The sequence below is a fragment of the Eubalaena glacialis genome, chromosome 7 (genome assembly GCF_028564815.1).
Source record: "Eubalaena glacialis isolate mEubGla1 chromosome 7, mEubGla1.1.hap2.+ XY, whole genome shotgun sequence".
NCBI classification, from domain to species: Eukaryota; Metazoa; Chordata; class Mammalia; order Artiodactyla; family Balaenidae; genus Eubalaena; species Eubalaena glacialis.
In genome coordinates, this window is record NC_083722.1 from 72,877,505 (window position 1) to 72,900,954 (window position 23,450).

A 23,450-nucleotide genomic window follows, 5' to 3' on the forward strand; every position below is an offset into this window, starting at 1 on the left:
AAAGTCATTTCACAGCAAAGTGGAAAAAAAAAAAAAGGGCTCAAGCCCATGGAATTAACTGGTATTGTCACACCCCATCACCCAGGATGGCTGGCCTAATTAAAAGATGGAATAATCACCTACTGAAGACTCAGTTACAGTTTCAGCTGGGAGACAACACCCTAAAAGAATGGGGTAATGCTTTGCATCAGAGACCCTGTCTCTGTCTCCGCAACAGCCATAATATGTGAGTCTGGGAATCAAGAGGAATCAGTACTATATCCAATAACCCACTCATCAAATTTTCACTTCAACTCCTGACAACTTTGAGTTCTGCTAGTTTGAAGGTCTTAGTCCCCAGGGAGGAAATATACCTACCAGCATACACAACGGTTCAACCAAATTAGAAAATGAGACTCCTACATGGCCATTTGGGACTCCTTATTCCACTGAACCAACAGGCAGAAAAAAGAGGGTTACTTTACTGGCTGGGATGATTGAGCCTCATTATCAAGGGAAAACTGGGTTGCTGCAACACAATAAAAAGCAAGGAGGACTATATCTGGAACCCAAGGGATTCTCTGAGGTACCTCTTAATACTTCCATGCCAATAATAAAGGTTCATGGAAAACTAGGGCAACTAAAAAAAGGGCCAGACTACTGAAGAAATGAAAATTTGAAATTCTGGATCATTTCACCAGGTAAAGAATTTCTACCAGCTGAGGTTCTGGCTGAGGGCAAGGGAAACATAAAATGGGTAGCTGAAGAAAGAACTCACAGATATCAATTCTAGTCTTGTGACTAATTACAGAAATGACAACTCTGATGGCTTTGTATATTTTCTCTTTGTTATATTCTGTTTATTTGTACATTCTAACCATTTTCTTTTCCTCCTTCTTCCCATTATTATAAGTTGTCAAAGGTTAACTTTACAATCAGTCTCTTGACAAAAGAATATTCAGTGGAACTGTGATTTGAGGAGTGATTAATATATCCAGCAATGAACACCATGACTACAGGTACTGAGCATCTCATTTTGGGAAAGGATGAAAGCTGCTTCATCATATGAGAGACAGCTATATCTTGTTAGATGTAAACAAAAGAGTTGTTCTGTTGATATGTGAAAGCTCAAATATATGTAGACAAGTACATATGGATGCTAAGTAGCCAAAGGGGTAGATTGTGTCAGTTATCAATTTATTGCTTCTCAGCTCCAAATCGCCCCTTCACTGCCCTGCTTGTGATAATGGAGCTGGACCCTGTAAACGTTTCTCCTTTGCCAGTTGGCATGATACTAAGGTTACTAGAGGGTGATGGAGGCAGGGGCTTCTCTTCCTGCTTCCAGGGTGCTTTTCCATCTTCTTGCTCCTGTGGTGCTCTGCTGGTATGCAGAACACCCAATGGTACTCATCCCAACATGTTTTAGTGGGCACTCCTGTGAGCATCTTCTCAGGCAGGTTCTGCCAGTGCCCCAAGCTGGCTTCCCGGTGATTGAGCAGCACCTCCATGTACAGTTTCCTGTTTGCCAACCTTGGTCTACATCCCCTCAGCAAACATCCAGTGAAGATATCCAAGATAAGAAACTGGCTTTGGAGGAGGAGGGTATTCTTCCAAATTTTTCTTTCCTTTGTACTCTGCCTCAGTCCTGGGGTAGTAACTGCTCCCCTATATCTGCCATTCTTGTATTCTTTAGAGTTCTCTCTACCCCTCAGTAGTTAATTCCCTGTTCAAACTACTGTGTGGTTTCTGTCTCCTGACTAGGCCCTGATTGATACAGATACTGAGAATTAAATCAGCGAGATGGCTAAAAGAGTAAAAAGTTCTCATCACAAGGAAAAAAAAACTCTGTAACTAAGTGTGGTGATGGATATTAACTAGACTTTTTGTGGTGATCATTTCACAACATGTACAAATACCAAATCATTATGTTGTACACCTGAAACTAATAGTGTTTTATGTCAATTATACCTCAATAAAAAATAAATAAATAAATAACCAACCCGTGAGATGGCTTAAATCCACATTATAGGAAAAAATGGGGAAAAGAATGAGCGACGTTTAACGCAAAGAAAATAAATCATAAGGCACATGCTAAGCTCTAGTTAAAAGGCTATCATGTGCACGAGAGAACACGCTGCATCTTTGCTGCTCACGACCAACAACTACAGCAGCTGCAACAGCAGACTAGCTCTTTATTTTACACGGAAAAGCAAAGACCAGAAATATTAACTTTTACTAACCAGAGAGCAGAACTCTTCAGTGAAGATCTCTAAGAAGTCTAATGTCAATACTTAAATTTGTAATTTACACATCTTTGCATCTTCTCGGCTCATTTCAAACTGCTGTAATCCCCATTGGAGGATCAACTGTCCCAGGTTTTTGCAGTAACAAAGTCCTAAGTTAATTTTCTCACAAGAAACAAAACAAAGGCTCTTCCTTCAGTTTGCCTGGAGTCTTTTTAAAGTTTCGCCTTCAATTCTGTGCTCTAGAAATAGAGAATCTCCAAAGACAAAGGACACCAAATGCGCTCTAGTTACATCCAATTAAAATACTGTTATACACTCATTTAAATAGGAAAAGGGGCTGATGGCCAAACAAAGAATGATTTACTGGCAGAACTATTTACTAGGATGAACCTGTAAGAACTTTCTATGTGGACATTAATCATTATCCCAATATCATTTTACATTTATTAACCCCTTCAACCAGGTTACAAAGCACTGAAAATATTTTCTGTCCCTTAACACAAACAATTCTTTTATTACTAGTTCTCCTTTTATAGAGGAAGAACTTTGGGCTTAAAGAGGGCAAATAACTTGCCTAAGAGACCAAAGCTAGCAGGTGGTAGATCTAGGCCTGCTCTTTACACAGTTTTCTCAAATTTAAACAAACCACTAAGGGGACTTATTTCCAGAAAGACATGTACCAATAACCTGTCAAAAATTACTGCAATTATATCTAACCTTGCTCTTAACGTTCTTTGCCTACATGAGGCCTGAAACAAACAGAAAGAACCACCTACTCAGAGAAAAATGCTGGTGAAGAGAAAGGAAGAAAACATAATCAAACTGCTTATGCAACTTCACAATATACAAAAATTTAAGCGAGATAATCTGTTTATACACAAGATAGCAAGGTGGCCCACTCCTCTTCAACGTTAAACAAAACAGCTGTTATGGTCTAGGACAGAAGTTTGTAATTTTCTCAATAGCACAGAAAGATCATAGCGCAAGTCTTTATTTAAAAAGTTTTTGTTTTGTTTTTTTACCTCAGTGACAATGTTATAGCCATGAAAATGTATTAGGTAAAGAGGGAGACGGAAAACCATAATAGACTTAACATTGTCAGGGATACGAGAGTAACATCAGAGCAAATGGGCTGAATGGCACATGCTCAGGCTTTGCCACGGGAGAGGGGAAAGGATATGTCTGTTCCAAGGATGAATGTAAAATTCCCTGCCACGTCTCTTAAATGCTACAGAAACACAGCAAGGGATCTATGGGCCAAAGTCTTGATATGCTTTAGAATGACCCAGAAACCCCCTCCTTCACTGCTAGAGGGGCTCTGCCGTGGCTCCTCCCCCAGAGCTCCCCTCTCTGCTCCCATCAGTGCCTCCTCCCAGCCTTTCACCTACCTAACTTCCATCTTAGCAGACATAACACTGCCAGTTTAGAACAGACTCCTTCCTTAGAACCCCATTTCTTTCCTCCACCCTTTTTTTTTTTTTTAAAACACATTCAACAAGATTATTCATTCAATAGCTACTGTGCATCTACTCTATGCCAGACACTGGTCTAGGTGCTGGGCCACAGCAGTGACCAAAACAAAAGCCCCACCTTCTCATAACATTTATCTTCTAGTGGGGAAAGTCAGACAATAAACAAGATAAATAATTAACGTGTACAAATAATAAAGCGACAGGTGCCATGGAGAAAAATTAAAGCAGAGAAGTAGGAGAGAAAATTGGAAGGGGTACAATTTTAGGTAAGATAGAAAAGACCTCGCTGAGAAGGTGGAGAGCGAACTACGAGTATATATGAGGGAAGAGTATTCCAGACAGAGAAAACAGCTAGTGCTCAGAGCCCAAGGCAGAGGCCCACCTGGCTTGTCCAGGAACAGTGGTGAGAACACCAGTGAAGCAAAGTTAGCAAAGGGGAAAATCAGGAGATGTGGTCAGAGAGGTGACAGGGGTATCATATGGCCTTATGGTATCTGGTAAGGACTTTGGCTTTTAGTCTGAAATAGGAAACTACTGGAAGACTCTGAGCAAAAGAATAACATGATCTATGTGCAGGACCACTCTGGATACTTTTGAGAATAGACTATAAGGAGCAAATGAATGCAAGGAGGGAGACTAATTTGGGAGGTTACTGCAATAGTCACAGTGAGAGCTGGTGGCTCAAATCAGAGAGAGAGCAGGGGGTTGGTGAGGAGTGGTCAGGTTCCAGATCTATTTTTCTGACAAAATAGACGTGGGATGCAAGAGAAAGAAAGGATAGGGGAAGGCAAACATTTAGCCTGAGCAACTAGAAGAACATTCTATTTCTATTTAATGAGCTGGAGAAGGTTTTAGTTTTTTTGGTTGTTTTAGTTGCAGGGGTGGGATCAGAAGTACAGTTTAGGACACCTCAAATTTGAGATGTCAACTCTACATCTAAATGGAGATTTCAAGCTCTAATTTCAAATTTTCTTAGTTCTCATCCAACCTCCTCATGGAATTTAGCTAATATTACATATGTTCTTACAAAATGTTCCTTTAAACTCTGGTTAGTATTTAAATAATGTTTATAAATTTGTGCATTTCTCTCTGCAACTGGAAAAATTAGAACAAACCCACAAGGCAGCTAACATACAAAGCAACACTTTAATTCTAAAGAGGTCTGTACGTACACGATGGTTAATTTGAAAGTCACCTTTTTTTTATTTTAAATGAGCTAGCTTCATTTATTTATGTTTACCATTTTAAACGTGCAGTTCAGTGGCATTAGGTACATTCACACTGTTAGGCAAACATCACGGCCATCCATGTCCAGAACTTTTTTTCATCTTGCAAAACTGAAACTCTGTACCCATTGAAAAATAACTTCCCATTCCCCCCACTCCCAATTCCTGTCAACCACCATTCTACTTTCTGTCTCTATGAATTTGATTACTTATATGCAGTACCTCATATAAATGGAATCATATAAGTGGCATCAGCATTTGTCCTTTTGTGACTGGCTTATTTCACTTAGCATAATGTCTTCAAGGCTCATCCAGGTTGGAGCACATGTTGGAATTTCCTTCCTTTTTAAGGCTGAATAACACTCCATTGTATGTATATATAACTTAGGTTGCTTCCACCTTTTGACTATTGTGAATAATGCTGCTATAAACAAGGTTGTACAAAGTCCCTGCTTTCATTTGGGTACATATCCAAAAGTGGGACTGCTGGATCACACAGTAATTCTATTTTTAATTTTTTGAGGACCTCCCATACTGTTTCCTATAATGGTTGCACCATTTTACATTCCTACCAGCAGTGTGTAAGAGTCCCAATTTTTCCACATCCTCACCAATACTTGTTATTTTCTGTTTGTTTGTTTTAAAATAATAGCCTAGATCCTAATGGGTGTGAAGTAGCATCTCATTGTGCTTTTGATTCGGCTTTTCCTAATGATTAGTGATGTTAAGCATCTTTTCATGTGCTTATTGGCTTATATATCTTCTTTGGAGAAGTATCTATTGAAGTCCCTTGCTCTTTTTTAATCAAGTTGTTTGTTTTCATGTGGCTGAAATGTAGGAGTGCTTTATATATTCTGGATGTTAACCCCTTGTCAGATGCATGTTTTGCAAATATCTTTTCCCATTCCATGAGTTGCCTTTTTACTCTATTGATAGTGCCTTTTGATGCACAAAAGTTTTTAACTTTGGTGGAGTCCAATTTATCTATTTTTACTTTTGTTGCCTGTGCTTTTGGTGTCACATCCAACAAATCATTGCCGAATTTAATTTCATGAAGATTTTGCCCTATGTTGTCTTCTAAGAGTTTTACAGTTTTAGCTCTTATATTTAGGTCCTTGATCCATTTTGAGTTAATTTTTGTATATGGTGTAAAGTAAGGATCCACCTTCATCCTAACACCAAGACTATCTTTTCCCCACTGGATGGTCTTAGCGCCTTTGTCTAAAATCATTTGACCATATATACAAGGGTTTATTTCTGGGCTCCCTGTTCTATTCCTTAGTCTATATGTCTGTCTTTATGCCAGTATCACCACTGTTTTAATTACTGTAGCATTTTGTAAATTCTGAAATCAGGAAGACTAAGAGCTCTAACTTTATCTTTTTCAAGATTGGTTTGACTATTCGGGATCCTTTGAGATTCCATATGAGTTTTAGGACAGATTTTTCTATTTCTACAAAAAAAGGTAGCTGATATTTTAAGGGAAAAAATCCTTTGAAAAAGCACTTTTTTTCTTTTCCATAATGGTTCATTATAGGATATTGAATATAGTTCCCTGTGCTATACGGTAGGACCTTGTTGTTTATCCATTCTATATATAATAGTTTGCATCTGCTAATCCCAAACTCCCAATCCATCCCTTCCCCCGCCCCCCCTTGGCAACCATTGTCTGTTCTCTATGTCTGTGAGTCTGTTTCTATTTCATAGGTAAGTTCGTTTGTGTCATATTTTAGATTCCACATATAAATGAGATCATATGGCATTTGTGTTTCTCTTTCTGACTTACTTCACTTACTATGATCATCTCTAGGTCCATGCTGGCAACTCTATTTTTAGTTCTTTAAGGAGCCTCCATACTGTTTTCCATAGTGGCTGCAGCAACTTACATTCCCACCAACAGTGTAGGAAGGTTCCCTTTTCCCCCATACCCTCTCCAGCATTTGTTGTTTGTTGACTTTTCAACGATGGCCATTCTGACCAATGGGAGGTGGTAACCTCACTGTAGTTTTGATTTGTGATAATTAGCAATGATGAGCATCCTGAAAAAGCACTTTGAATCTTCTACCAGTGACTGATATTTCCCTACTGTTGCTGGAAGCTCATAGTTGGAATAATCATTTGTATACATCCTCTTATCCACACCCCAGAATTTTTCACAAGGCATTAATCCTTGAACAATGTAAAAAGCATATAAAAATTAGTATTATTCAAATTTCTCCTTAAAACATTACAATGGGAGCCCTAAAATATATGAAGCAAAAACTAACAAAATTGAGAAATAGATAATTCATCAGTGATTGTTGGAGACTTCAATACACCACTTTTAATACTGGATAGAACAACTAGTAAGAATACCAACAAGAAACAGAAGAACTGAACAATATTATAAACCAAGCAGACCTACCAGACATTTATAGAACACTCCACCCAACAACAGAAGAACATACATACACATGGAACATTCTCTAGGACAGACCATATGTTAGGCAATAAAACAAGCCTGAATATATTCAAAAGGATTGAAATTACACAAAGTATGTTCTCCAACCACCATGAAATGAAATTAGGAAATGACAACAGTAAGTAATTTGGGAAATTCATAAATATGTGGAAATTAACAACACCCTCCTAAATCACCAATAGGTCAAAGAAATCACAAAGGATATTAGAAAATACTTTGAGACGAATGAAAGTGAAAACACAACACTTAGGAAAACCAAAACTTATGAGATGCAGCTAAAGCACTGCTCAGAGGGAAATTTATACCTGTAAATACCTACAATAACAGGGAAGGAAAAAAAAATCCCAAGTCAATAACATAACCTTCCACCTTAAAGAACTAGAAAAAGAAGAGCAAACCAAACCCAAAGCAAGCAGAAGGAAAGAAATAACACAGATTAGAGAGGAAATAAATGAAATAGAGAAATGAAATAAAAAAGAGAAAAACAGAGAAAACCAAAGTTGACTCTTTGAAAAGCTCAATGAAACTGACAAATCTTTAGCTAGACGGATCAAGAAAAAGAGAGATGACTCAAATTACTCAATTCAGGAATAAAAGAGAAGACATCAACACCAATGTTACAGAAATAAAAAGGTTTCTAAAGGAACACCAAGAACTACGGTATGTCAACAAAATACATAACCTAATTGAAATGGACAAACATTCTAGAAAGATAGAAATTACTGAAACTGATTCATAAAGAAAACATTAGGATGGAAAATTCCAAAACTAAAATTGTGGTTGGTTACACAGTTTCTAACAATTAGGCTTGGAAATTAGTTCCATGATAGATGGAGTTGAGTCAGATTTCCCAGTATAGAACTCAAAGATCTCATATTCCATGATAAAGTACAGGCAGACAAATCTTTTGTTGAATTAACCTCTTGGTTAATTGGACACCACTTGTGCCCCTGCCTCTCAACCTTTAAATCCCACCCAATAGGACTAAGCTCTCTTTGTCCACAGCAGTGACTAAGTTAGTAATACTTTACTGTATTGGTTTTTCATCTTTCCGTTTTCACTGTTTTCAGTCTCACACTCTTGTTTCCTGAGATCACTTCTCAAAATAAACTACCTACATGCAAAACCCTTGCCTCAGCCTAGATTTTCTCCCAGAATATAGTGCCTAAGAAAGGCTTTAAATAGGCCTTCAAACTTCCGTTCCTTCCGACTGCCTTTCTGATGATTAGTTAGCACTTAAGAAGATCCACTGAGACATGACACTGTGGTAGAAAGAGCACAGCACTTCTTCCCAGACTGGGTACAGCCTGGAGCTCTCTTATTAACCTAAGTTCAACCTCTTCAAATGAAAAATGGATACTGTTATCCATTCAAAAGCACTTTACAAATGCTAATGTGTTATACAAATGACAGTTACCCTTATTACTAATGAGATGTATCAGGCAGAAGAATCTGTTCATGTCTAGATTCAGGTAAAGATACAAGATCAACTTATAGTAGCTGTGTGTGAATGTTAGTTCTATGAGTAAAAATCTTCTGATCTCTGATAGAGTGTGGCTCTGTCTACAATGCTTTAGTTTTTCTTAGAAAGGAGAATGTATTCGTATATTACTTACAGAATTACAAATAAAAAAAGAAAATATTCTATATCAACAAATGCCTTTTGACATAGAGTAGAGTATCATTCCACAAAGAGAAGCAAATCATATAAATGAGGTTACCGTTTAAAAGTATTTCAGAATTATGGACTCACTCAAAGCTCAGGAAGAAGCTATTTTGTTTCATTTAACACAAAACTCCAACAGAAATAGAAATCGAATGGCTCACAGTATAATTAAATGCTTTGCTTAGATGAAGGTTCTTAAGCTCAGTCCCTGAGCTGGTTTCAAGGGAGTCCTAAACACCCTAGAAGTAAATATAACATGTTGCGTTAATGGGTACATGTGGATTTTTCTGAGAAGTTTTATATTTTTACCAGAAAACAACAAACCAAAAAAAAAACTTCAATGGTATTTTACTGGTATATTTCCAAAATGCAATGCATATCTGAAAAAAGAAAGGAAAAAAAAACACTAAAGCTTTGTTTTCAGGATTTGAGGAGGGGCAGGGGGAATGGCTGCCTTGCTGTGTCTACATCTAGGAACACAGTGTGCAGCTTTATATGTTCAGGCTTCATTTACGAGCTATAATGCCAGCATATGGGTTGGTTACAATAGCTGTTCAGAAACTCTAACATTACAGATTTTTCTGTTAAGATTTTATACTTTTGATGCCTTAAATTTTGCCTAATACAAAATCCTTTGCATTCCATCTGATGATACAAGTGACAGGGATGAAACACCTAGGATACTTTCTGTGTCATGACATTCTAACAAAGCAGTTTTACTGTTTCACTGCTGTGCTGACCTGAGGGAATGATAACACATCCCATTCAGAAGAGTTATCACAATAAAAAGCCATCGACTCTGATCACAATGGAAACCACTAGTAACACTGCCATTTGTGGAGCACTTAGTGTATTGCATCTAGCCCCAGTGTAAATAACAGCAATTTGGCTCCATGGCAGCAGAGAGGTTTATTTGTGGTTAAGTCTTGTTAAGCCTTCCCTGTAATGAAAACAGCATCAAAATAAAATGGAGGATAATCCAGTTTTACGCATGACTTAGAAATAAAACTAACACTCTGTTCCTGCCCCACCAGTCCTGTGTCTTTGTCCAGAACCCTCTCTAGCCTCCCAGCCCCACCATATTACCAGGCCAACAAGGAGGAAGAATCCACCTGAAGCCGAGTTTCATCTCACTTTCATCAAAATGAATACACTAATAAAACCCAACAGTTGTTCCCATCACCAAAAGTTTAATCCTAGGGTAACTATAAGGTTAGTCAAGATTGAGAATTATTCTTTACAGTACTTAAATTACTGTGCTTCAAACCTAAGAATAGATTATTGAGCTCTCTTAATGAAAAGAAACCTAAGAACATTAAATAGAGCTTTCTTAATAAAAAGAAATGTTTGCCAAGCTAAAAAAGTTCTTTATGCCATGCAAATTACCTTAGGTATTCAGTCTTTTCAACGTCTTAATTCAGTCAACATACTGCGTTTGCAAATCTATCTACTGTAAAGACACACTAACCCAGAATGGCTAGGAAATTGGGCATTCCATTGAATTCTTCCCAGATACAGCCTACTAGATTATCAAACAATAAGGTTACAAAATTAAAATGTTACTGAATGTAACACGTTTTATATATTAATTCAAAAGGCATTTTAGGAAGACTGTGAATGTGAATTTTAACTGGACTAAACAAAAGTGTAGTGTTAGAAAGTATCTAACAGTAATTGATACGCCATGGAAACTGTCTTTTGGAATAACTTCTTACTGCTACTCTGCAAACTGTCTTTCTCATCAGATGCTATAAAATATCAAATAGTCATTTGGGCTTCTTAACTCTTACAGATTCCGGATAAAAGGGAGTTCACTCTGATAATCCAAAATGACAACGTAAGTGAAGGTGCCTGGCAAAAAGTAAAAAGCCCATACAATTATGTAATTACTATGAATCGGATTAGAAGCTTTGTTAGACCAAGAGCTCATGTCTCAAGGGTCTTTATTTATAAAACTCATGTTTTGGTCACATTATACTTCAATAATTAAGACCCCAACCAAAATCCAGTCCATACGGTGTTGGTGTAAGATGTTTATTAGTGTAATTTATTTAGCACAATGATCACATTAAAATGTCCCAATATACAAAACTGTTGAAATCTAAAGTCACAAAAAATACAAACTTAGGTGAGTGAATAAAGTTATAAAAATATTATTTAAAAACAAAGTTCTACATCTTCAACATTGGGCCAAAGAAGGAAAAAAACAAGAGAGAGAGAGAGAAAGAGAAAGAGAGAGATTGCATATAAGAAACAACACATTTCAATAGAGCAACCCTGACCGGTCTTGGCTGCCTTACCAGTGAGATCCTGGGCCACTGGGTGTGACCATGATGGCAATACAGCATTTCATTGCAGGACTGGCTACTTCATATGAAGCTATATGTGAAACGTTACATTTATTTCCTTCAAAATGAAACATCCAAGTGAAACAGAGCTAACAATATACACTAAATTTTAGCTGGCTGATAGTAGAAATTTTCAACAATTCCATAAATTCAAAAAGAAACATATTTGGAAAAAAACAAATTTCAAAGAGAAATAAACATGACAAAATGGAAATTAAAGTGGAATAAATCAATGTCAATAATGAAGTGTGAGTGTATGTTTCTGACCACAGCTATACCACAGGGGTCACACCCAGGCTTTTCTACCCACCTGTCACCTAGACAAGCTGCAGAGATTAGTTAGAAGTGATAGAAGGATGTCAAGCATGATTTTTTAAAGTTAGCACTAACAGTTGTGAAACGTTCCTTGGATAGAAAAAAAAAGGCACAAAAAAACATATGAAACAACTACATACCAAATGAAAAGAGCTATGTTTTATTTGATGGTGTGCTCTCCTATGGTATTTTTCATATTTTTCTCCTTTGCTAAGAGTTTTCATATTTACCAACTGCTTAGAATGTTAGCATAAGCACTTCCCTCTAAAATGTGCCTCCCTTAGTGTCTTCTCTCCAGAACCCACAGAAGGAATTCCTGGCAGACGAACAAACCCTTGTGACCACAGGAGGGAACGCTTCCTAAATTCCAGAAGTCATTGCAGGGTCTTGGTTTAAACTTTCATAATACTCTAACTTTCCCATCCCCAAAGTAGTTTTGTATCAGGGAATCTAAAACAATGTACATCTAAAATCTTCCTCAGAACATGGTGGCAAATATTTAATCTGAAATAATCAGTAGCTTAGTGATTATACAAACCTGCATAGTCAGTAAGAGGATAGAAAATTTTAAAGAGTATCTCACATTCCAGATCTTAAACCAGAACTCCTCTACAATGGCCCATGTTTTATATTCTATTTCTAAAAATCCGATCAAAGCTTATCATTTGAAAAGTTCCACAGTATTTGTCCCAGATGGTTTCAGATTTTTTTAGCTTTTAGTTTGGGAAAATGAGGAATAAGAAAAAGAAAGTCCTACTGGGACAATCCTCAGAATGTGTGAAAGTAAATCCCAAGGTTCGTGGTAAAGGACTTGACACACAGGTATTTATATGTGACCCACCAATCCCACCTCAGGCTGCACAAAGGCACCTCCACAATTCATAGGGAGGCTAACACTGAACAGAGCTCCAGGAGTCCAGTCAGATAATCATTTCATTAGAAACCTAATAATTGGTTGTAGTTCTTCAATGTGCTGCAATTTAACTTCATTCTCAGGTTGCTACAGAAAAAGTTATTTTCTATCTGTATCAACATCCCAGTATTCTAACAATACAGGATTCCATTTTCCTTAACTTCCCAATTATTATCTTGATAGTTCATGATCATGTTAAGAAATTTGGGATATGAAATTCCACACACAATAATAAGGCTGTCAAATTTTCAGGAGAATCTAAGCCTGGAAAAATAGATCATAATTTCATAATAGAAACAATTTCAGCCCAAGTTGCAAATAACAAAGGATGATTTCATTTTGGGAAATATTTTTCAAAGTTTAATCAGAGCTACTCTAAATTAGAAAACTTTAAATTAAAATAGCTATCATTATTCAGATGTTAGTAAGGTAGAGAGAAACATAGGTAGCCTGAAAGATGAATCTACCCTAAAAGCGAGCTCACAGAGGGAGGGAGGAGGGAGAGAAGAAGGGAGGTTCACGGCAGTGCTGGTGGCCTCGATCCCTTTATGAAAGCACACCTTCTCATTTGCTGCTACATTACCCTGATTCAGGTTGAAGATCTGAAAACCAAATGAAAAAGGCCAACTAAAAATGTTTAAAGAAAAGAAAAATGTGAGACTGAATTAAATTAAAAAATGAGTTTTAAAAGAGAACAAGAAATAAAAGACATTAGATGACCTTCATAAAAATACTAAAATTAAAAAGAATTCATCTGGTACTTTGTGCTCACAAAGGGAAACGAGGTTCCATCAAGCCCTGCGGAGCACAAAAGGAAGCAGGTGGTTTGCTCAGGCATCGGCAGAAATGGGCCCCGAAGAACTACCCTCAGCTTCTTCTATATCGTGTCCAGGAAGGAAAGCAAAGCTCTGCAAAATGCTGAAGGTTTTACAAGTGTAACGGTGCTTAGGAAAGATCACTGGTCTGGTGTTGCAGCAGCCCCAGTGTTGAGAGACACGCTAGGCTTCTAGGAGGAGAAAAATAGAAAGAGAGGAAGAAGTAGGAAAGGGAAGGAAAGGGTGGAAAAGCACAGATCATTAGTAAACAGCAAGTTCAACATTGCAAGATGCTCATAAACCCTTTATACACTGTCAGCAGAGCGGGTCTGCTCTTACGACTATAGATAACACTCTGAAGGAAACAGAAGTGGGAATTTTCAAAAGAGCATGGAGCTACATGCTCCAGTTAGTGATGGCCAAATTAGAATGATGTCACAACATGCTCTGAAAACATGCACTCTTGGCCCCCTCCCTACTCCTTTCCACCCCCAATGAAACATGCATATTTTCAGTAAAGCACCTGCTTTAATATAGTCAAGAGGTCAGGTTGGGAACACAACATCTCCCCAGGTGTGCAAACTATATTCTACACGATGGTGGAGAGGTGTCCAAGAGCAGAAAGACCTGCTCTCATAATGGCACTGGGCAGTTCATAAACAGCTGGGTTCTTTTTTGCAGCCAGAGAACTGAAGTCTTCAAACAGTAAGGGCCAGGCTGCATGTTCTTCCTGTTCTTTTTTCCTGCACAATTAAGCTGTGGCAGTGGGAAACAATTGCTACATAAAGTCTGAGTCTCCTCTGGTCAGACCTGACATCCTGCTGGAGAAGAAACCTACTCTAGTGTGGTAGTCGTTTCCTTCCCGGATGAAAATGGCATTCATTCTTCCAAATGGCTAACCAAATCAATCCCTTCAAGCCTTTCCTTCCCCTAGCACTGCCTCCTCATTAAAGAAAGCTGAATTTATTCATTTTTTAAAAGTCTGTGTTCAAGCTTCTTCTCCTTTCATCATGGGGATATTTCTACAAATATTTTCTTAAAACCAAAATTATATAGACCTTTGCTTTCAAAGCAGACACAGAAACAGTCAACACTACATACGAACTAAGATTACCAAAAAAACAAAAAAAACAAAAAAATTTCAGTTCACAAAACTGGAAGATAAATAAGGTCGCACTTCAGGTTGTTTCTAGCTTTTGAAGTAAAGAGTTCCTAATTAATGAGTTGCTAATAAGGATTTATTGTCACTGGGTAAAACTAACATTCACAACTAATAGAACCTAGTCATCAGTAAATCTAACATACAAAGATGTATACAACATTTCTAAAGGTCACAGAATAAAGAGTAAATCCTGGAATAACTGCTATTGCTAACAGAAGGCTTTTTGGAAGCCTTAGAAACCGAGAAATCCTACGGTGGCTCAAGGAAAGGCTTCTCAAGGCTGAGGTATGCGTGCAAGAAGAGGAACACAGACATGGCTAGCACTTGCCTCCCTGCAGTAATGTGAAGCAAACGTTACGCCCAGTTAAAAGTCTTTTCAGTTGGGTCAACAGTGTCAGCCTGATTGTGCACTTAAGCTAATTAAGTGCAGTTATTTTTAAAAATTCAACATGGCTCTCATATCAGCTACCTAAACAAAGATTTACATAGTATTGTACATCCCTGTGGACCCTGCTACTGCTTCAAGAATTTTGCTCACTACAAAGACACTGGGGGAACCCACAGGAGCTCAGTGTTAGCCCTGGTAATGGGCTAGGCATCAGAGACAGATTTCAAAAGTAACAGTTAAGGGAAAAATAAAGGAAAAACAGACTGAGGGCACAACAGAAAGGAAAGAACTTTTAATTTCCAGCTCACAAGTTTCCTAACATTGAGCCATGGAAAGCAAACTGAGTGCAGTGTGCATTCAGGGATGAGACCTGCCCAAAGAAATGTAGCAGCCAAAGGACTCCATTATAACATTTTTTTGATGGTCATTCTGCACCAAAAGCATATTGTTAAGATTGATCCAGCTCCTATGTGGTACAACTACAAAAGATATTCAAGGAATATCAAATGAAATTCTCTCTTTCCATTGTTGGAAATGTTATGGGGCAGATGCCCTGGGTTTAAATACAACCACCAAGAACAAGAGTACCCTCAGAAATAATCCATATGCTTCCACTAACAATCCTCCTCAAAGGAGCTGATCAAGGTGTTTACTGTGACTGTTTCACCCACACATTTGGGGACTCCTGGGAATCACTTACCAGTGGCATCATTCCCTTCTATTCCGTGGTCACCGTTGGCAAGCACTGTTGCTTGAGAAGATGAAGTACCTGCAATGACCACAAAGAATAATTACCCACTGTGACAGATAGAAAAATGAAAAACAGACGCAATTACTGTCTAACTAGTAGAATTTTTGTCATTCTTCATAGCATTAGCTTAAAGCAGATAAAATCTGTCCAAAATTTAAAGATCCAATAAAAGGAAATCCAGAAACACAGAACAGAACTGAGTCATTGATTTCTATGGCATCCAAACTCTGATAAGCACCATGACTACAGGAGAAGCTTTCCTAATACCAAGTCTAAGTCTTTCCTGCTCTGTACATTGTCAAAGGTTACTATTATACTCAATAAAACCATCATGAAGCACCACAGGTTTAGAACCTGTGATTCAAACCAAATGGTCCAAGGACACAGAGCCGCTTAAAACAACCCCCACGTGGGACTTCCCTGGTGGTCCAGTGGTTGGGAATCCACCTTCCAATGCAGGGGATGCGAGTTCAATCCCTGGTCGGGGAACCAGGATCCCACATGCCGTGGGACAACTAAGCCCACCCACCACAACTAGAGAGCCCATGAGCTCTGGAGCCTGAGTGCCACAACTAGAGAGAAGCCCGCGCGCTGCAACAAAAGATCCCGCATGCTGCAACACAGCCAAATAAATAAATATTAAAAAAAAAACAAAAACCAACAACCACCACCCATGTAGAAAGTCCAGGGCACCATCACTGCTCCTGTACATGAGGATTACCTGGAAGTCACCAGCAGCACTTCTGGAAGCAGAGGGCTTTTTTTTTTTTTTTTTTAAAGCTATCCTAATAGACTATAGTTGTATCTTATTTCCTAATAACTAAGGATGTTGAGCAACTTTTCATTTGTTTACTTGCCATTCTTTTATTTTCTTTGGTGAATTGAACGGTCAAATTTTTTGGACTATTTTTTTTAATTGGGTTGTGTATTTTCTTATTATTGAATTTTGAAGATTCTTTATTGTTCTGAATACCAACCCTTATCAGATGAGTTCTGCAAATATTTTCTCCCATAAATGTATTTTCCAAGAAAATACATCCAAGAAATGTATTTTTGTTTTCTTAACTGTGTCTTTTGAACAGCAAAAGCTTTCGATTTTGATAAAGTCTAATTTATCATTTTTTCCTTCATGCTTCCATGCTTTTGGTGGGATATCTAAGAAATTTCTGCCTAACCCAAGGTCACAGGATTTTCTCCTATGTTTTCCTCTAGAAGTTTTATAGTTTTCATTTAGGTTTCCCATTGAGGTCTATGATACATTTGGAGTTAAATTTTTTACGTGGTATAAGATATGGGTCTATTCATATTTTTGTACATTGACATCTAATTGTTCCTTTACTCCACTGATTCCTTTGCACCTTTCTTGAAAATCAACTGACCATATTACGTGTAGGTCTGTTTCTGGACTCTCCTGTTCCACCAACCTATTAATCTATCCATTTTGCCAGTACCACAATGTCTGGATTACTGTATTTGCATAAAGTCTTGAAATGATGTCACACAAGTCTTGCAAATTAGGTCTTTTCCAAAATTGTCTTGGTTATATTTTAGTGTCTTTGCTTTTCCATATAAGTTTTAGAATCAGTTGTTGATTTGTACAAAAAAATCCTGATGGGATCTTGACTGCACTGACTGTATAGGTCAATTTGAGGACATATAACCTTTTCTGAAAGGCTCTGACGATATCTAACATTTCAGCAACCTGCCTAGCTCTGCAGTCAGCCTGCCAACCCAAGAGGTTCCTACAAATCACTCTTACTTAACAACCTCACAGGGATTTCCCTGGTGGCGTAGTGGTTAAGAATCCGCCTGCCAATGCAGGGGACAGGGGTTCGAGCTCTAGTACGGGAAGATCCCACATGCCATGGAGCAACTAAGCCTGTGCGCCACAACTACTGAGCCTGCGCTTCTAGGGCCCGCGAGCCACAACTGCTGAAGCCCGCGTGCCTAGAGCCCATGCTCCGCAACAAGAGAAGCCACCACAATGATAAGCCTGTGCACTGCAACGAAGAGTAGCCCCCGCTCTCTGCAATTAGAGAAAGCCCGCGCACAGCAACAAAGACCCAATGCAGCCAAAAATAAATAAATAAATAAATTAATTAATTAATTTTAAAACAGATTAGGGAACTAAGTCAAATAATGCTGGGCTTCCCTGGTGGCGCAGTGGTTGAGAATCTGCCTGCCAATGCAGGGGACACGGGTTCGAGCCCTGGTCTGGGAAGATCCCACATGCCGCGGAGCAACTGGGCCCGTGAGCCACAACTACTGAGCCTGCGCGTCTGGAGCCTGTGCTCCGCAATAAGAGAGGCCACGACAGTGAGAGGCCTGGGCACCGTGATGAAGAGTGGCCCCCACTCGCCGCAACTAGAGAAAGCCCTCGCACAGAAACGAAGACCCAACACAGCCAAAAATAAATAAATAAATAAAGTAGGTGACTTTTTAAATAAATAAATAAATAAATAATGCTTAGTTCCCTTAGTAGGAAAAAAAAAAAACCTCACAGACATATTTTTCATAAGTAAAAATCTAGAACATATGCTACTAAAATATAAAATGCAAGATTTTACTTTGGAAGACAGCAAACTACAATGTCCAAGCTTCTGGGTCCCACAAATCCAAGGCAGAAATATTTCATATAAACTCATTGAAAAGATCATTCATTCTGTAATCTCAGGTAACAGAGGAACAACTAAAGAGAACAACCTAAAAGAACAAGGCAGACTGAAAAGAAAATATCAAGTAACTGTTAGAAGAGAGGAAAATAAAGGAATGAAAGATAACAGACTTTTATTAAATACCCAGTATGCACCATGCACCATGCTAGGGCTTCACATATTGTTTTACTTATCCAGAGAGATAGAACAAATATGAGCTAGAACATATTTGGCATAAATAAATTCCCTTTTACCCTCACACAGTAAGCTTATAAAATTTATTCTTCCTAGCTCAAGAAAGAATGCATATTTTCAAAAATCTGCCTCACATGAAAATGCAAATTGCAAAAAAATAAAATAAAATGCAGACTATAGGAAAATGTGAATTACAAAAATGATACCGTCTTCTGGCCATGAGAGTGATAAAATCTTTTTTTAAATTTGATAATAGCCTGTGTTGGCAAAGGTGTAGGAAAATGGGTAATCTGATACTCCACTGGAGGAATATAAATTGAAACAACTTTTTAATGAGAAAATCTGGCAGTCTATCAAATTTTGAAATACCAGCTTAACTCAAGAATCCATTTTAGGTGCTGGAGAGGGTGTGGAGAAAAGGGAACCCTCTTGCACTGTTGGTGGGAATGTAAATTGATACAGCCACTATGGAGAACAGTATGGAGATTCCTTAAAAAACTAAAAATAGGAGCAGAAGCAAGAAAAACTACAGTCCTGCAGCCTGTGGAACAGAAACCACATTTACAGAAAGATAGACAAGATGAAAAGGCAGAGGGCTATATACCAGATGAAGGAACAAAAAAAAACCCCAGAAAAACAACTAAATGAAGTGGAGATAGGCAACCTTCCAGAAAAAGAATTCAGAATAATGGTAGTGAAGATGATCCAGGACCTTGGAATAAGAATGGAGGCAAAGATTGAGAAGATGCAAGAAATGATTAACAAAGACCTAGAAGAATTAAAGAACAAACAAACAGAGATGACCAATACAATAACTGAAATGAAAACTACACTAGAAGGAATCAATAGCAGAATAACTGAGGCAGAAGAACGGATAAGTGACCTGGAAGACAGAATGGTGGAATTCACTGCTGCGGAACAGAATAAAGAAAAAAGAATGAAAAGAAATGAAGACAGCCTAAGAGACCTCTGGGACAACATTAAACGCAACAACATTCGCATTATAGGGGTCCCAGAAGGAGAAGAGAGACAGAAAGGACCAGAGAAAATATTTGAAGAGATTATAGTCAAAAACTTCCCTAACATGGGAAACGAAATAGCCACCCAAGTCCAGGAAGCGCAGAGAGTCCCATACAGGATAAACCCAAGGAGAAGCACACCGAGACACATAGTAATCAAAGTGGCAAAAAATAAAGACAAAGAAAAATTATTGAAAGCAGCAAGGGAAAAACGACAAATAACATACAAGGGAACTCCCATAAGGTTAACAGCTGATTTCTCAGCAGAAACTCTACAAGCCAGAAGGGAGTGGCATGATATACTTAAAGTGATGAAAGGGAAGAACCTACAACCAAGATTACTCTACCCAGCAAGGATCTCATCTAGATTTGATGGAGAAATCAAAAGCTTTACAGACAAGCAAAAGCTAAGAGAATTCAGCACCACCAAACCAGCTCTACAACAAATGTTAAAGGAACTTCTCTAAGTGGGAAACACAAGAGAAGAAAAGGACCTACAAAAACAAACCCAAAACAATTAAGAAAATGGTCATAGGAACATACATATCGATAATTACCTTAAACGTGAATGGATTAAATGCTCCAGCCAAAAGACACAGGCTTGCTGAATGGATACAAAAACAAGACCCATATATATGCTGTCTACAAGAGACCCACTTTAGACCTAGGGACACATACAGACTGAAAGTGAGGGGATGGAAAAAGATATTCCATGCAAATGGAAACCAAAAGAAAGCTGGAGTAGCTATACTCATATCAGATAAAATAGACTTTAAAATAAAGAATGTTACAAGAGACAAGGAAGGACACTACATAATGATCAAGGGATCAATCCAAGAAGAAGATATAACAATTATAAATATATATGCACCCAACATAGGAGCACCTCATTACATAAGGAAACTGCTAACAGCTATAAAAGAGGAAATCGACAGTAACACAATAATAGTGGGGGACTTTAACACCTCACTTACACCAATGGACAGATCATCCAAAATGAAAATAAATAAGGAAACAGAAGCTTTAAATGACACAATAGACCAGATAGATTTAATTGATATTTATAGGACATTCCATCCAAAAACAGCAGATTCTTCTCAAGTTCTTCTCAAGTGCGCACGGAACATTCTCCAGGATAGATCACATCTTGGGTCACAAATCAAGCCTCAGTAAATTTAAGAAAATTGAAATCATATCAAGCATCTTTTCTGACCACAACGCTATGAGATTAGAAATGAATTACAGGGGAAAAAACGTAAAAAACACAAACACATGGAGGCTAAACAATACACTACTAAATAACCAAGAGATCACTGAAGAAATCAAAGAGGAAATCAAAAAATACCTAGAGACAAATGACAATGAAAACACGACAACCCAAAACCTATGGGATGCAGCAAAAGCAGTTCTAAGAGGGAAGTTTATAGCTATACAAGCCTACCTAAAGAAACAAGAAAAATCTCAAGTAAACAATCTAACCTTACACCTAAAGAAACTAGAGAAAGAAGAACAAACAAAACCCAAAGTTAGCAGAAGGAAAGAAATCATAAAGATCAGAGCGGAAATAAATGAAATAGAAACAAAGAAAACAATAGCAAAGATCAATAAAACTAAAAGCTGGTTCTTTGAGAAGACAAACAAAATTGATAAGCCATTAGCCAGACTCATCAAGAAAAAGAGGGAGAGGACTCAAATCAATAAAATCAGAAATGAAAAAGGAGAAGTTACAACAGACACCGCAGAAATACAAAGCATCCTAAGAGACTACTACAAGCAACTTTATGCCAATAAAATGGACAACCTGGAAGAAATGGACAAATTCTTAGAAAGGTATAACCTTCCAAGACTGAACCAGGAAGAAGCAGAAAATATGAACAGACCAATCACAAGTAATGAAATTGAAACTGTGATTAAAAATCTTCCAACAAACAAAAGTCCAGGACCAGATGGCTTCACAGGTGAATTCTATCAAACATTTAGAGAAGAGCTAACACCTATCTTTCTCAAACTCTTCCAAAAAATTGCAGAGGAAGGAACACTCCTAAACTCATTCTATGAGGCCACCATCACCCTGATACCAAAACCAGACAAAGACACTACAAAAAAAGAAAATTACAGACCAATATCACTGATGAATATAGACGCAAAAATCCTCAACAAAATACTAGCAAACAGAATCCAACAACACATTAAAAGGATCATACACCATGATCAAGTGGGATTTATCCCAGGGATGCAAGGATTCTTCAATATACGCAAATCAATCAGTGTGATACACCATACTAACAAACTGAAGAATAAAAACCATATGATCATCTCAATAGATGCAGAAAAGCTTTTGACAAAATTCAACACCCATTTATGATAAAAACTCTCAAGAAAGTGGGCACAGAGGGAACCTACCTCAACATAATAAAGGCCATATATGACAAACCCACAGCAAACATCATTCTCAACGGTGAAAAACTGAAAGCATTTCCTCTAAGATCAGGAACGAGACAAGGATGTCCACTCTCACCACTATTATTCAACATAGTTCTGGAAGTCCTAGCCACGGCAATCAGAGAAGAAAAAGAAATAAAAGGAATACAAATTGGAAAAGAAGAAGTAAAACTGTCACTGTTTGCAGATGACATGATACTATACATAGAGAATCCTAAAATTGCCACCAGAAAACTGCTAGAGCTAATTAATGAATACGGTAAAGTTGCAGGATACAAAATTAATGCACAGAAATCTCTTGCATTCCTATACACTAATGATGAAAAATCTGAAAGAGAAATTATGGAAACACTCCCATTTACCATTGCAACAGAAAGAATAAAATACCTAGGAATAAACCTACCTAGGGAGACAAAAGACCTGTATGCAGAAAACTATAAGACACTGATGAAAGAAATTAAAGATGATACCAACAGATGGAGAGATATACCATGTTCTTGGATTGGAAGAATCAACATTGTGAAAATGACTATACTACCCAAAGCAATCTACAGATTCAATGCAATCCCTATCAAATTACCAATGGCATTTTTTACGGAGCTAGAACAAATCATCTTAAAATTTGTATGGAGACACAAAAGACCCCGAATAGCCAAAGCAGTCTTGAGGGAAAAAAACGGAGCTGGAGGAATCAGACTCCCTGACTTCAGACTGTACTACAAAGCTACAGTAATCAAGACAATATGGTACTGGCACAAAAACAGAAACATAGATCAATGGAACAAGATAGAAAGCCCAGAGATAAACCCACGCACCTATGGTCAACTAATCTATGACAAAGGAGGCAAAGATATATACAATGGAGAAAAGACAGTCTCTTCAATAAGTGGTGCTGGGAAAACTGGACAGCTACATGTAAAAGAATGAAATTAGAATACTCCCTAACACCATACACAAAAATAAACTCAAAATGGATTAGAGACCTAAATGTAAGACTGGACATTATACAACTCTTAGAGGAAAACATAGGAAGAACACTCTTTGACATAAATCACAGCAAGATCTTTTTTGATCCACCTCCTAGAGTAATGGAAATAAAAACAAAAATAAACAAATGGGACCTAATGAAACTTCAAAGCTTTTGCACAGCAAAGGAAACCATAAACAAGACGAAAAGACAACCCTCAGAATGGGAGAAAGTATTTGCAAACGAATCAACGGACAAAGGATTGATCTCCAAAATATATAAACAGCTCATTCAGCTCAATATTAAAGAAACAAACACCCCAATCCAAAAATGGGCAGAAGACCTAAACAGACATTTCTCCAAAGAAGACATACAGACGGCCACGAAGCACATGAAAAGATGCTCAACATCACTAATTATTAGAGAAATGC

At 37.8% G+C, this 23,450-nt stretch overlaps 1 protein-coding gene across 5 annotated transcripts in view; it reads right to left on the reverse strand.

Annotated features, from left to right (window-relative positions):
• MAP4 (microtubule associated protein 4) overlaps positions 1-23,450 on the reverse strand; it is a 113,464-nt gene that overhangs the window by 75,276 nt on the left and 14,738 nt on the right. For 4 of the 5 annotated variants that reach the window (XM_061196680.1, XM_061196685.1, XM_061196684.1 and 1 more), the window contains exon 2: positions 15,692-15,760. The exons of the other annotated variant lie outside the window; for it this stretch is intronic. In XM_061196680.1, coding sequence (XP_061052663.1) covers positions 15,692-15,760 — 69 coding nt within the window. The remainder of the gene's footprint in view (positions 1-15,691; positions 15,761-23,450) is intronic. 5 annotated transcript variants of the gene reach the window in all.